We start from the raw sequence: 14,266 nt of genomic DNA, 5'->3' as shown, positions 1-14,266 counted from the left end.
GGTGTGTTAGGTGATCTTCAGGTGTGTTAGGTGATCTACAGGTGTGTTAGGTGATCTTCAGGTGTGTTAGGTGATCTGCAGGTGTGTTAGGTGATCTTCAGGTGTGTTAGGTGATCTTCAGGTGTGTTAGGTTATCTTCAGGTGTGTCAGGTGATCTTCAGGTGTGTTAGGTTATCTTCAGGTGTGTTAGGTGTGTGTTTTGTCAGGTGATCTATTAATTTATTTACAGGCGGCTTGTGACGTATTGCCACATCACCACTACATTATCACAACTCCCTCCGCCACACAACCATCCACCCAAATCCCGTTAACCATACCCCTCACCCCTTAACCATACACCCACACACTCCTCACCCCACAACCTCACACCATCCTCCCCTCTCAACCACACAACCACTTCACCACCATCCTTCCAAATCCCGTCGACCATACCATCACCATCACCACCACATTTTCACATCTCTCAACCACACCCTTTCAACCACTTCCTTCACACAACTACCCCACGCCACACCCACCTTATTCACACCACCCTACCCCCTTCCCTTAACCCATGACCCACACCGCCTTTAACCCTCTTACCCATGAACCACCCACACCACCTTTCCCTCACCCAAGAATCGTCCCACCACACCTCTCTTACCCATGAACCACACTACCCTACCCCCTCAACCACACTACCACCCCATCAACTACAAACACATACCCCGTCAACCACACTACCACCCTATCAACCACACACTCACGTCTCCCCCTTTCATCTCTCCCTCTGACAGAACATCCAGGAAGGGGAGGAGATGGTCCGTGTGCCGGGCAGCTTAGCGTCCGCCATGAAGGTGAAGAACAACCAAGACGGCACCTACATCAGTCTGGTGGGAGCCGACATTGGAGAGCCAGGCTTCGATATGCCTCAGATCAACGAGCGTCACACCGGCAAGCCATACCGCTATGTCTATGGTACTGGAGGCTACGACCGTGGCTACTTCAGGAATTCGGTATGTTGGGGGAGGAAGAGGGGAAGGGGGGAAGGGAAGGGAAGGGGGGAGGGAAAGGGAAAGGGAAGGGGGAGGGGAAGGGTGTTTTAAAGGATGTTTTATTATTGGGTTATATTACTATCATTGTTAATGGGTTTTAAAAGCATTGTTCATACACACACATCTATACACACACACTCCTAAAACACACACACACACACACACACACACACACACACACACACACACACACACCGTGATCGACCAATGTAGCAATAACCGTACCTATAACTGTACCAATAACTTTAGCGCTAAATGTACCGTGTACCCTAACAGGTGTGTAAGGTGGACGTGGAGACGGGGCGCTCATTAAAGTGGCAAGGGAACGAGTACCAGTACCTCTCAGAGCCCACCTTCGTCTCCGCTCCTGACGCTGTTGACGAGGATGACGGAGTAATCCTCTCCTCCGTTGCTGACGTCCGCAAAGACTCACCGGACTTCCTGCTGGTGCTCAACGCCCGGACTATGGAGGAACTAGGGCGAGCTGAGATCGACGGTCAATTGCCAAACAGCTTACACGGCGTCTTCCTGCCGGAGAAGCACTGAGTGGAGGGGGTGCATGTGTGGGGGTCCTGGGGGAGGTTGGGAGAGAGTAGAGTTCTTCTGTAGTCGTAGTGCCGGATTGAGGTGGTCATAAAGAGTGACGTCACAGTGCTACGAGTGAAGTCATAATGCCGTGAATAAGGTTCATGGTGTTGTGACGTCACAGTGCCGTGAGTGAGGTCATTTTGTTGTGACGCCATAGTGTCGAAATGATTTCATGGTGTTGTGACGTCACGGTGCTCGCGAGGTTATTACAAACTCGGCGCCGTGACGACATAGCGCCGTAAGGTCGTTGACTACATGGTGACAAACAAACTGTGATCTTACAGCGTAATGCTGGTAGAACTATTGTTATTATTTGTTCACAATTTCTAGTTATCGTCTCAAACTTGCACCTTAGTTTTTTAGTGTCTATAAACCATACCATCTCCCATTCACAAAACATAATTATTACTTTGTTCACAAACATAACATTACCTCTGTCTCAAACTTAGGACATTTTATACTAATAGATTAGGACATCTATTGCAGAATCAGTGTATTGTTTACATACACAAAATAACAACTTCCATATTGTCTTAAACAATGATGAGTCACAACCCACCTTAGTACAACCAACTCTAACAGGCATATCACACGTCACGTCTATACTTCCCGTCATTAATGTTCCTATAAGTACACCTGCTGTCTACACCTCTCATACTTCTATCTCTCTATAGTTATCAGGTTGCATTAAGGTCACTGAACGATAAGAGAATTGTTGATATATTTCTATTATGTATATAATATATATATATATATGTGTGTGTGACTGTGTGTGTGTGACTGTGTGTGTGTGCGTGTGTGTGCGTGTGTGTAGTTTAAGTGTTGTACAGAATATAAATTGTATTTTCACGATGGGCATTTAGTAAGTCTGTTTAGTAGATATTTAATTTTGGATCAGCTAAGTCGACCATCAGGTGACTAATAGCATCAGTGTCCGATGAACGAATGCTTCTTACATGATGTCATACACAAATGATCAAAGCAAAAGTATTTATTCAGTGACGTCATGTGAAGAGGCGGAATCTAGCTGATACACAACATATTTATAAACAGTTTAATTTCAACAGTTTTCAGTCATCTTTATAACTTGCTTTACTTTAGTTACCATAGAAGACATTTGTTGTACAAGAAATACTTTTTATTACTTTATATTACAATATAATAGCCAATCAAACGCTCAACTTGTAACTTTTTAAATCAGGGTTTGACGGACTACCCACCCAAGTACAGTATAGTTTTCCCACACCTGTCTTGTAACACAGGTGTGAGGAACAGGTGTGTGCTGGGTTGATGATGAGTGTTCCACAACTGTTTTACTTGACTCGTCTTCCACACCTGCTACAACAGGTGTGGATGGGGATAATGATGAGTGCGAGGAGTAGGTGAGGCAGCTACCAGGTATGGGCATTACCTTCCATGTGTTCTATTTTGATTAGTGACGTCACGGAATTTCCTTTTATCAATGACGTCACAGTTGTCCCTCTATCAACAATGACGTTACAAAATCCAGACGAGCCAATCATTTGTCGGATATGACTATGACGTCATTGATGAGGTCACAAACCCGTTTTACTGGTTGAGTGTTGCATAAAAATCCCACACAGTTTGTATTAATATAATAATTATTGAATGAGTGTTTGCTGCTGGGCGGTTGTGTCGTGACATCAGCTGCTGCGGTGGTGTGTGTGTGTGTGTGTGTGTGTGTGTGTGTGTGTGTGTGTGTGTGTGTGTTGTTGTTTTTGTTTTTGTTTAGTGTTAAAAATAAATTTCTTCTCGTACATCCCTTGTGTGACTTTCCTTATTATTTTATTTTGAACGATATTACACACACACACACACACACACACACACACACACACGCAAATATACAGTAAAGCCAAAATCACACAAATACCCACACACACAAATACATACACCCAAAACATACACACACACACACACACAAAAGCACACACACACACACACAACACAACACAAACACAGAAAAAAAGGAATAAAAATTAACTAAACATTAATTAAGAACCACCTATTAATAATTAACCTCAAGGAAGCAAATGTTAAGGACTTTTTAATTGAATCATATCATTAATACAAACATATTTAGCACCCAGAGATAAATGGAAAGTATTTACCTTAATAGCCTTAAAATGTATTACATCTCAGTTGAACTAAAACAAAAACGAATAAAAATAAATAAATAAAATTAAAATAAGACTGAAAAATAAATCTTGCTTTGAGTTTTTTTATAATAATTAGAGAAGAAAATTCTACAGTTTGTACTTTAATTTGATATGATGAAAATAAATTAACTTCCATTGTTTTAGAGTTTTAGAAAAGTTTTAAGTAATTTGGGAAGAAACAGCAATATTTTTTTCATATAATTTACAATTTATTCTGGATTTTATTTTGACATGAACAGAATAAATTAGTGTTGCTTGTTTTTATTTTCACACTTACTGTATAATATGACTCTTAAGGAAGGTCTGAGACGTGAACCATACTAAAAAAATATACCTGAAAACATTAAATATATCCCCGCCAGCATATACTTTAAAACTTTGTATATTTCCTCCTAAAACTCTACTCTTTACCGCCTAAAATTAACTTTAAAATTATAAAAATTCCCCCCCCCCCAACACACACAAATAAATTACATCTGGAAAAGTTCCCGAAATAAACTAATTAAACAAAAACAAAAACAGAAAAATTTCCCAAATATAAGTAAAGAGCTTTGAAAAGTTCCCCTAAAATACAAAAAAAAACACCGAAAAGTTCCCCTAAAATACGTACCAGTATTTTCCCCCCTAAAAAATTGACTTGAAAATCACATGCACTTCCAGCCTCTCTCTCTCTTCTCTCCCCTCTCTCAGTCTCTACCCTCCTTTCTCTCTCACATTCCCTCTCTCACTCTCTCCTTTCAGTCTCACTCTACCCCTCTCTCTCTCTCTCCCTCTCTCAGTCTCTCACCCCCTCCTTTCTCTCTCCCACATTCCTCTCACTCTCTCCCTTTCTCAGTCTCACTCTACCCCCTCTCTCTTCTCTCTCCCCCTCTCTCTCAGTCTCTCATCCCCCCTCCTTTCTCTTCCCCTCTCACTCTCTTCCTTTCTCAGTCTCCACTCTACCCCCTCTCTCTCTCTTTCTCTCCCTCTCAGTCTCTTACCCCCCCTCCTTTCTCTCTCCCTCTCTCACTCTCTCCCTTTCTCAGTCTCACTCTACCCCCTCTCTCTCTGCCCCTTCCTACATATGAGTCACTGAACAACCTCCCTTTCTTTCTCTCCGCCTCCACTTCTCTCCCACTTCCGTCTCTCTGCAGCGTCTTGACGTGTGAGATTGCCTCTTCATCTTTCCTCTTAGTTTCTTCAAGTAAATTCCTCTCTTGAATTTACTTTCTTAAAATGCTACTGTTACATTTAATAGTGTTGATAGTGGTATTAACAGCAATATATATACTACTACTACTACTACTACTACTAATACTACTACTACTACTACTACTACTACTACTAATACTAACAATAATATGATGATAATGATGATGATGATGATATGAGGATGGTAATTATATGATGATGGTGATGATAATGGTGATATAGTGGTAATACTGATATGATGATAGTAATAATAATATGATGATGATGGTGATATATTATTGTTTCTCGTTACCAGACCAAATAACTTACAACTTCTTGGCAGGATATTAAAGTCTACGGACATTGATCATACAAGTTGAGTATCATAGCCACGTAATCTAAGAAATAATAATAATAATAATAATAATAATAATAATAATAATGATAATAATAATAATAATAATAACAACAACAACAACAAGAATAATAATAATAATAATAATAACCAACAGTGTATTCAGAACAAAACAACGAAAATAATAAAATAAAGAATACACAAACACTTCATAAAATTGTAACATGAATTAAATGGAGGAGGAATGGTTGGAGTGGAATATTAACATAGATAAGGAAAAAGTTGAAAGAAGAGACACGTTACTCACGAATCATTGATGACTTCTGTAGAGGTTGGAAGGGTGGTGTTCTTGTGGTTGTCTGTGAGGTGGTGTGGAGCAATAACTTGAGGTGAGGTTGTGGTGTGGAGCAGTAACTTGAGGTGAGGTTGTGGTGTGGAGCAGTAACTTGAGGTGAGGTTGTGGTGTGGGGCAGTAACTTGGGGTGAGGTTGTGGTGTGGAGCAGTAACTTGAGGTGAGGTTGTGGTATGGAGCAATAACTTGAGGTGAGGATGTGGTGTGGAGCAGTAACTTGAGGTGAGGTTGTGGTGTGGAGCAGTAACTTGAGGTGAGGTTGTGGTATGGAGCAATAACTTGAGGTGAGGATGTGGTGTGGAGCAGTAACTTGAGGTGAGGTTGTGGTGTGAGCAATAACTTGAGGTGAGGTTGTGGTGTGGGAGCAGTAACTTGAGGTGAGGCTTGTGGTGTGGAGCAGTAACTTGAGGTGAGGTTGTGGTGTGGAGCAGTAACTTGAGGTGAGGTTGTGGTGTGGAGCAGTAACTTGAGGTGAGGTTGTGGTGTGGGGCAGTACCTTGGGGAGGTTGTGGTGTGGACCAGTAACTTGAGGTGAGGTTGTGGTATGGAGCAATAACTTGAGGTGAGGTTGTGGTGTGGAGCAGTAACTTGAGGTGAGGTTGTGGTGTGGAGCAGTAACTTGAGGTGAGGTTGTGGTGTGGAGCAATAACTTGAGGTGAGGTTGTGGTATGGAGCAATAACTTGGGGTGAGGTTGTAGTGTGGAGCAATAACTTGAGGTGAGGTTGTGGTGTGGAGCAGTAACTTGAGGTGAGGTTGTGGTGTGGAGCAGTAACTTGAGGTGAGGCGTGTGGAGCAGTAACATGAGGTGAGGTTGTGGTGTGGAGCAATAACTTGAGGTGAGGTTGTAGTGTGGAGCAGTAACATGAGGTGAGGTTGTAGTGGAGCAGTAACATGAGGTGAGGTTGTAGTGTGGAGCAGTAACATGAGGTGAGGTTGTGGTATGGAGCAATAACTTGAGGTGAGGCTGTAGTGGAGCAATAACATGAGGTGAGGTTGTAGTGTGGAGCAGTAACATGAGGTGAGGTTGTAGTGTGGAGCAATAACTTGAGGTGAGGTTGTAGTGTGGAGCAGTAACATGAGGTGAGGTTGTAGTGTGGAGCAGTAACATGAGGTGAGGTTGTAGTGTGGAGCAATAACATGAGGTGAGGTTGTAGTGTGGAGCAGTAACAGGAGGTGAGGTTGTAGTGTGGAGCAGTAACAGGAGGTGAGGTTGTAGTGTGGAGCAGTAACATGAGGTGAGGTTGTAGTGGTATGTGGTGTAAGAGAGTGAGAGAGCATCTGGATTCTGTCTTGGGTAACAATATAGGAAGGAGACCAGAGAGGAGGAGAGAGTAAGTCTAAACGCTGTGTAAATATTCATGAGCTCAGACACACAAAGTCCGAGTGTATTGAGGCGCTGAAGGACGTGGAGGCCATGCTGGAAGACTTGACGTTTATACTGTACTTCCCAGCTCAGTCTGTTATCAATATTGACACCGAGGAGCTTGGTGAGGTCCAGTGTGATGAAGGGAGGTTAAACATGGTCTGGGAGAGGTTAATGGTGTGTGGTGTTGACATGGTTAGCGAGAGTCCAGTTTGTGGAGACTGTTTACGGTGTTCTGGAGGTCGGTGTAATCAGGAGTCATGTTGTTGACTGATACAAATGGTGGGTTTATCCTGGGGAACGCCGCACACACCTTGGTGGCGTTCATTAAGGAAGTCGGTAGGGAAAGTTATGAGACGTCTCCGGGTCCCACCGTGGATGACTTTGTTGACAGTTAGGTCGTGGCTGATTAAGTCATCTACTTTACTGAAGTTTGCCACGACGAGAGAATTGGTCTCCCACACACTGTACTCTTATCTTATGGTCATATATATATATATATATATATATATATATATATATATATATATATATATATATATATATATATATATATATATATATATATATATATATATATATATATTATATATATGCGTAAATTTTCCCTCTGGAATTCTATCTTTAGTTCCACAGTAAAAGCGAAAAAAATATCCAGCTTATGGATTTTTTTTGTTTTTATTTTTCCTTGCACCTTTCTTGCAGTTTTTAAGTTCTCATCCTCTTTTAGCATTCTGTTAGACCAGGCCAGACCAGGCCAGACCAGGCCAGGCCAGGCCAGGTCAGGCTAGGACAGGTCAGACCAGGCCAGACCAGGCCAGACCAGGCCAGGCCAGGCCAGACCAGGCCAGGCCAGACCAGGCCAGGCCAGGACAGGCCAAGGCAGGTCCACACAATTCTCCCTCGACGCACATAAATGTTTTTCCTTCCTCTAACCCTATAAACCTGTAGATTAAAGCCTACAAGTAGTTTCTCTAAGACTTTAACAACTTGGACTTCTTTTTATCTTTGAGGGAATGTCAACGTTTTTCTAATTCTCTCTCAAACTCGTACGACTTTAAAGAATTTGTTATGTGTGTGTAATAATATTTTGTCTTACCTGATTTCTTTTCCTTCAGAGCACAAAAATCATTTAACGAATTCTCACGGAAACAAATATGAAAACAATTCTCCTTGTACGTACGTATTTCGTATTATTCACAATTTTCCCTAAAACATCATACACACCTGAGATATTTCCCTAAAACATCACACACACCTGAGATATTTCCCTAAAACATCACACACACCTGAGATATTTCCCAAAAACATCACACACACACCTTAGATATTTCCCTAAAGCATCACACACACCTGAGATATTTCCCAAAAACATCACACACACCTGAGATATTTCCCTAAAACATCACACACACCTGAGATATTTCCCAAAAACATCACACACACACCTGAGATATTTCCCTAAAGCATCACACACACCTGAGATATTTCCCTAAAACATCACACACACACCTGAGATATTTCCCTAAAACATCACACACACCTGAGATATTTCCCCAAAACATCACACACACCCGAGATATTTCCTCAAAACATCACACACACACACAATACCTGAGATATTTCCCTTAAAACACTTGTCAATAACACCTGAGATATTTCCCAAAACATCACACACACACCTGAGATATTTCCCTAAAGCATCATAATAATACCTGAGATATTTCCAAAACATCACACACACCTGAGATATATTTCCCTCAAAAGACTCTACACACACACCTGAGATATTTCCCAAAACACTGGCTAATAATAATACCTGAGATATATTTCCCTAAAACATCACACACACCTGAGATATTTCCCTAAAAGCATCACACACACCTGAGATATTTCCCTAAAACATATCACACACACCCGAGATATTTCCCCTAAAACATCACACACACACACACCTGAGATATTTCCCAAAAACATCACACACACACCTGAGATATTTCCCTAAAGCATCACACACACCTGAGATATTTCCCAAAAACATCACATACACACACCTGAGATATTTCCTTAAAACATCACACACACCTGAGATATTTCCCAAAAACATCACACACACACCTGAGATATTTCCCTAAAACATCACATACACACACCTGAGATATTTCCTTAAAACATCACACACACCTGAGATATTTCCCAAAAACATCACACACACACCTGAGATATGTTTCACTGTAAAATTTATCTTTGTCTTCTCCCTCTCTCTCTCTCTCTTCCTCTCTCTCACACTCTCTTTTCCATTCACCCACTTTCTTTCTTTCTTTCTTACTTTCTTTCTTTCTTTCTTTCTTTCTTTCCCCCCCACAAAGAAAATATTGTATACAGAAAAAATGAAGAAATTCCTTTCCATAAAACCAGTTGTTGAAAAAACGGGTCTCCTCATATTTTGTTTGTCCAAAGCCGTAAAACCTTGAGAGAGAGAGAGAGAGAGAGAGAGAGAGAGAGAGGTATTTACAGTATATCTTTATCTTATATATGACCTGCCTATCATAATCTTCTAGGGGAGAAGGAGGGAAAAGGAGGAGGGGGAAAAGAGAAGTTAGGAAGAGAAGAGAAGAGAAGAGGTGAGAGAAAAGGGGATCAGAGGAGAAGGGGTAAGATAGGATAGGGAGGAGAATAAGAGAGGGGGAGGAGTAAGAAGAAAGGGTAAAGGAGGAAGGGAAAAAGTGAGGGGGGGGGGGAGGTCAGGGTGAGAGAAAGGGGAGAGAAGGAGATAGAAAAAGTAGAATAGACAGAATAGAGATGAGAAGAAGAGAGGAGGGATGGAGGGAGAATTGTCGAGAGAATGAACGGGAGGGAGGGGAGGACTGAGGTAGACTCTTCCACTGTCCACAGAAAACGGGTGTCGAGGCGAGATTTCCCCTCAGTGCTAAATTGGAGGTGGGAGAGAGCGGATGTGTGTGTGCGTGTGAGTCCCTCTCTCTCTCTCTCTCCCTCCACACAGTTAACTCCCCTCAACTCGTCATCTATTGGATAAAAAAACTAATAACACCCCGAAAATCCCCGACTCGAAACCCTCATCGACTCACCAATCGATCGAAAGTGGACCCCAAATCGCAACTTCTGACGAATCCCAGGAGGTCCGTCAACACCGAATCACGATTAGGTTTGGATTGGGTGGGAGGGAGTAGTGGAATTAGGTACTCGCTCTCGTGTGTGTGTGTGTGTGTGTGTGTGTGTGTGTTTGTGTGTGTGTGTGTTTGTGTGTGTGTAAATTTTGAGATTAGATTTTTTGGTGTTGATAATTTAATGAAGTCAGGAGGGGAATATAGTGTAGGTGGATTCTGTTGTAGCAAATGAACGAATGAAATATAAAATGGTAAAGGAATTTTGTAATGAGTAGAAGAAATTGCGAGAGAATGAAGAAAAACTGTGATGAAACTTCGAAATGAGTGAAAGAAATGTAGAAAGAAGTATGAAAATAACGAAATGGTGAATGAACTTGAAAGATGTTAAATAAATGGTGTAAAGTCTTTGAATAGAATGAAAGTAATGGCGAGAGAATTCTGAAAAAAAAATGGAATTACCACTGAAAGAACTACAAAAAAGAATGAAATTGGAAAGAATAAAACATATGGACCATAAACACTGAAAAAAAAATAATGGTGAAATAACATTGAGAACAGTGAAAGAAAATAAGGAAAGAACACGGCATAAAATGAAAGAAATAGTGAATGAAATCATGAAAGAATGAAAATAAAATTATCAATTAATTAAAGATTTGTGATGATTGTGTCGGTAAATTAATATTGAATTTAGTACAGAAAATAAGAGCGAATTGAATAGGTATTTTGGCAAGTTTTAAAAATCAATGGAAGCTTTTTAACATTAATTCTATCATTTATATGTGTAGCAATATAGCGATCAAGTGTTGTGGAAAAAATGTATTCAAAATATTGTGAAAGGATATGACATGAATTTTGTTGGGAAGTGATAATTATTTGTTTTAAATAAATAAAAAAAATAAATTGTGGTGTGGAGGAGGGAAAAAAATTGAAAAAATTATTCATATATCGCTAAAATTTTAGATTTAAAAGTGAATAATACAATTTGGAAAAATGATGAAAAGCAAATCAGGTTGTATTATTTTTTTGTCGTAAAGTGAAATAAAATATAAATTGTGGTTATCTAAGAAGGAAAATATATATTAGAAAAAAAAAATAATCGTCAAAATTTGAAGTATTCCAATTAGGAAAACGACGAGAAGCAAAGATTCAATATATATTTTATATTATTTTTCTAATCTGAAGTGAAACCCCCCCCCCCAAAAAAAAAAAATTGTGGTATCAAAGGGAAAATATTAGAAGAAAATAAATTAATATCGTCAAAATTTGGAACTAAAAGTGGACATTACAATTAGAACCATGATGACAAGCACACCAAACTGTATAGTGAGGACTGGCGACCATGCGGGGCCTTACAGATAGTCAGTCCTAGGGCAGTTGCCTCTAGGACGACTCTTCACCACAACACATAGTCTACACAAACCCTTATTTAGGACTTAACTCTCTCTTGGGGCAGCTGATCGACGCCCTCAACAACTCAGGTATGTAAGAGAGAGACACATATATACACCTGGTAGTCTCTTAATTAACAAAATAAATCTCTTCTCTTTGTGTCTCATCCAAATAGATCTCTCACTGTGTCTCATTAAAATAAATCTCTCATTCTTGTGTCTCATCAAAATAAATGTCTCTTTTTTTTTTTGTCTCTATCATCAAAATAAATCTCACCTTTTTTATCCCTATCAAAATAAACCTATTTTATTCTTGTATCAATGAAAAAATAAATCAGAGTTACCAAGTATATAAGAGAATGACACACACACCTGTTCGTCAATTTATCATTAGAATAAACATTGTCTTTGTCTATATAATCAGAATAAAAAACAAAGGATCTGGTATATAACAGAGGCAATCGTTTGCTATAAATTCAACACTTGATTCTGGTAACACTGTCCCTCCTCCCGTACTCTTGATTCTGGTAACACTGTCCCTCCTCTTGTACTCTTGATTCTGGTAACACTGTCCCTCCTCTTGTACTCTTGATTCTGGTAACACTGTCCCTCCTCCCGTACTCTTGATTCTGGTAACACTGTCCCTCCTCCCGTACTCTTGATTCTGGTAACACTGTCCCTCCTCCCGTACTCTTGATTCTGGTAACACTGTCCCTCCTCCCGTACCCACAACAGATTCTTCCCATCACATACAGCCTCCCGAATTATTTATATACCTGTCATGTAGCATTCCTGATTCCTCCAGTCTAGACCAAACAAAGCTTCAGGCCCTGATGGCTCTCTCTCTCTCTCTGTCTGTCTGTCTAAAAAAAAAAATAATTAGGCTGTTTACTTTATCATTTTTCTTTTATCTTTTCTTACATGTCATATTATTTTCTCGTCGTCAAAATATATCAACGACCAAACTATTCCCCGAAATGATACTGATCCATCCTCTACCTCCGACTATAGACAGATAGATCTCACCTCACTCATCTCTTAACTCAAGGAATCTGTCATAGCCAAACGACTACGGAACTCAACACACCTTCAAGTACGCCACCTCCTCCTCTCTGACCCCATACAGATTTTTTTTCCAATATTTAAAACTTATCAATTTCCTAACTATCAAAGGGATTCATTGGACGTTGAAACACACTGATTCTTCTATCTGTAAAGTCACCTTGAGTAAAACTATAACCCTAAGTTGTGACCTTCGCCTTTGACCAATTCTCGTGAAATTTCTACCAGTGATATCATGACTGTATATAAACGCACCCACTAAGTTTCGTCAAAATCACACAATACGTTCTTGATAAATATTTGTTCAAAGACATAGATACACAGAGGACTTTTAACCCGTTATCAAATTTCTCCACAAATCGCTAAATTGACTTCGCGAGTAAAGGCCTTTCATCCTCAGTGTGTCTTATGATTTCAGTATCTGTAAATCTTAAAAAAAAAAAAAAAGGTTCTCTTTGATTTCGCCTAAAAACTTTGATCTTTAATTCACCTTTGTTCAAATTTAATCACGGGGGGGGCCAACATTCAAACCATCAGCGAAGTTTCATTAAAATCGATTGTCATATTATTAACTTATAGTATTTTCACTTTAACATACATTAATAATTTTTTGTCTTCGAAATTAATGCAATTCGTTTTCTGACAAATGTTCAGTCCAGTGTCACAAGTTTCAGTAAAATCAATTCTCCTGTTGATTCTTTTTCGTCTTCTTGTTTCTATCGTGGAAGTTGTCGGTATCACACGCTGCCCTCTGCTCGTTACAAGCCCCTTCACCTGAGCAACTCCACATTCCCCCTCCTCCTGGGCCGCTCCACACTCGTCTTCCACCTTGGCCGCTCCACACTCCATCATCTGTGTCACTCCAGACTTCTCTTCATCCTCCAGGGGCGCTCCTCACTACCTCCTCCACCTGTGTCGCTCCACACTCTTCCACCTGGGCCACTCCTCTTTCACCTGGGCCGCTCCACACTCCCCCTCATCTGCCACTCCACACTTCTCCAACTCTACCACTCCACACTCTTCCACCTCCACCTTGACCGTTCCACACTCCTCCACTTGGGAAGGTCCACACTCTTCCACCCCCTCTGCCACTTCACACTCCTCCTCTGTCGCTGTCATCCATTCTCCATTATCCCCCACCTGCCATTTCCAAGCCTCTTTTTCATTCTTATCTATCCATCTCATTCTTGGTCTATATCGCCTTCTCCCTTCCACCTCCTTCCCCTGCCTCTCTCCTTCTCCTCCACCTCCTCCTTCGCTTCATATCCCCCCTCCCTTTCTCCTCTACCACCTTGTTCTCCTCTCCTCTCCACCACCTTCTTCTCTCCTCTCCTCCACCTCCTTCTCCTGGGTCTCTCTCCTTCTCCTCCACCTCCTCCTTCGCCACCTTGTTCTCCTCTCCTTCTCCTCCACCTCCTCCTTCGCTTCATATCCCCCCTCCCTTTCTCCTCTACCACCTTGTTCTCCTCTCCTCTCCACCACCTTCTTCTCTCCTCTCCTCCACCTCCTTCTCCAATTCCTGTTTCTCTCCACCCCGTCTCCCTCCCCTTTCTTCTCCTCTTCCCCTTTCTTCTCCTCTTCGTCATTCATCTCCATCCCTTCAACCCATTTTTGTCTCTTTACACAGCTCTTATCTCTTTTCCT

General features: G+C 41.0%; 1 protein-coding gene across 1 annotated transcript; it reads left to right on the top strand.

The window, feature by feature from the left end:
- Nucleotides 1–776: 776 nt before the first annotated feature.
- On the top strand, nucleotides 777–3,400 carry LOC121862259 (retinoid isomerohydrolase-like; the record flags this gene model as incomplete). The annotated part of the gene is given in 2 exon segments (XM_042360363.1): nucleotides 777–995; nucleotides 1,311–3,400. Coding segments are annotated over 2 exon segments (489 nt in total), but the record flags the coding sequence as incomplete, so codon positions are not given.
- Between the last annotated feature and the right edge of the window lie 10,866 nt (nucleotides 3,401–14,266).

The sequence above is a fragment of the Homarus americanus genome, unplaced genomic scaffold (genome assembly GCF_018991925.1).
Source record: "Homarus americanus isolate GMGI-L3 unplaced genomic scaffold, GMGI_Hamer_2.0 scaffold31037, whole genome shotgun sequence".
Taxonomy (NCBI): Eukaryota; Metazoa; Arthropoda; class Malacostraca; order Decapoda; family Nephropidae; genus Homarus; species Homarus americanus.
Note: the sequence above shows the minus strand (reverse complement) of the source record. Positions and strands in the feature narration are given on the sequence as shown.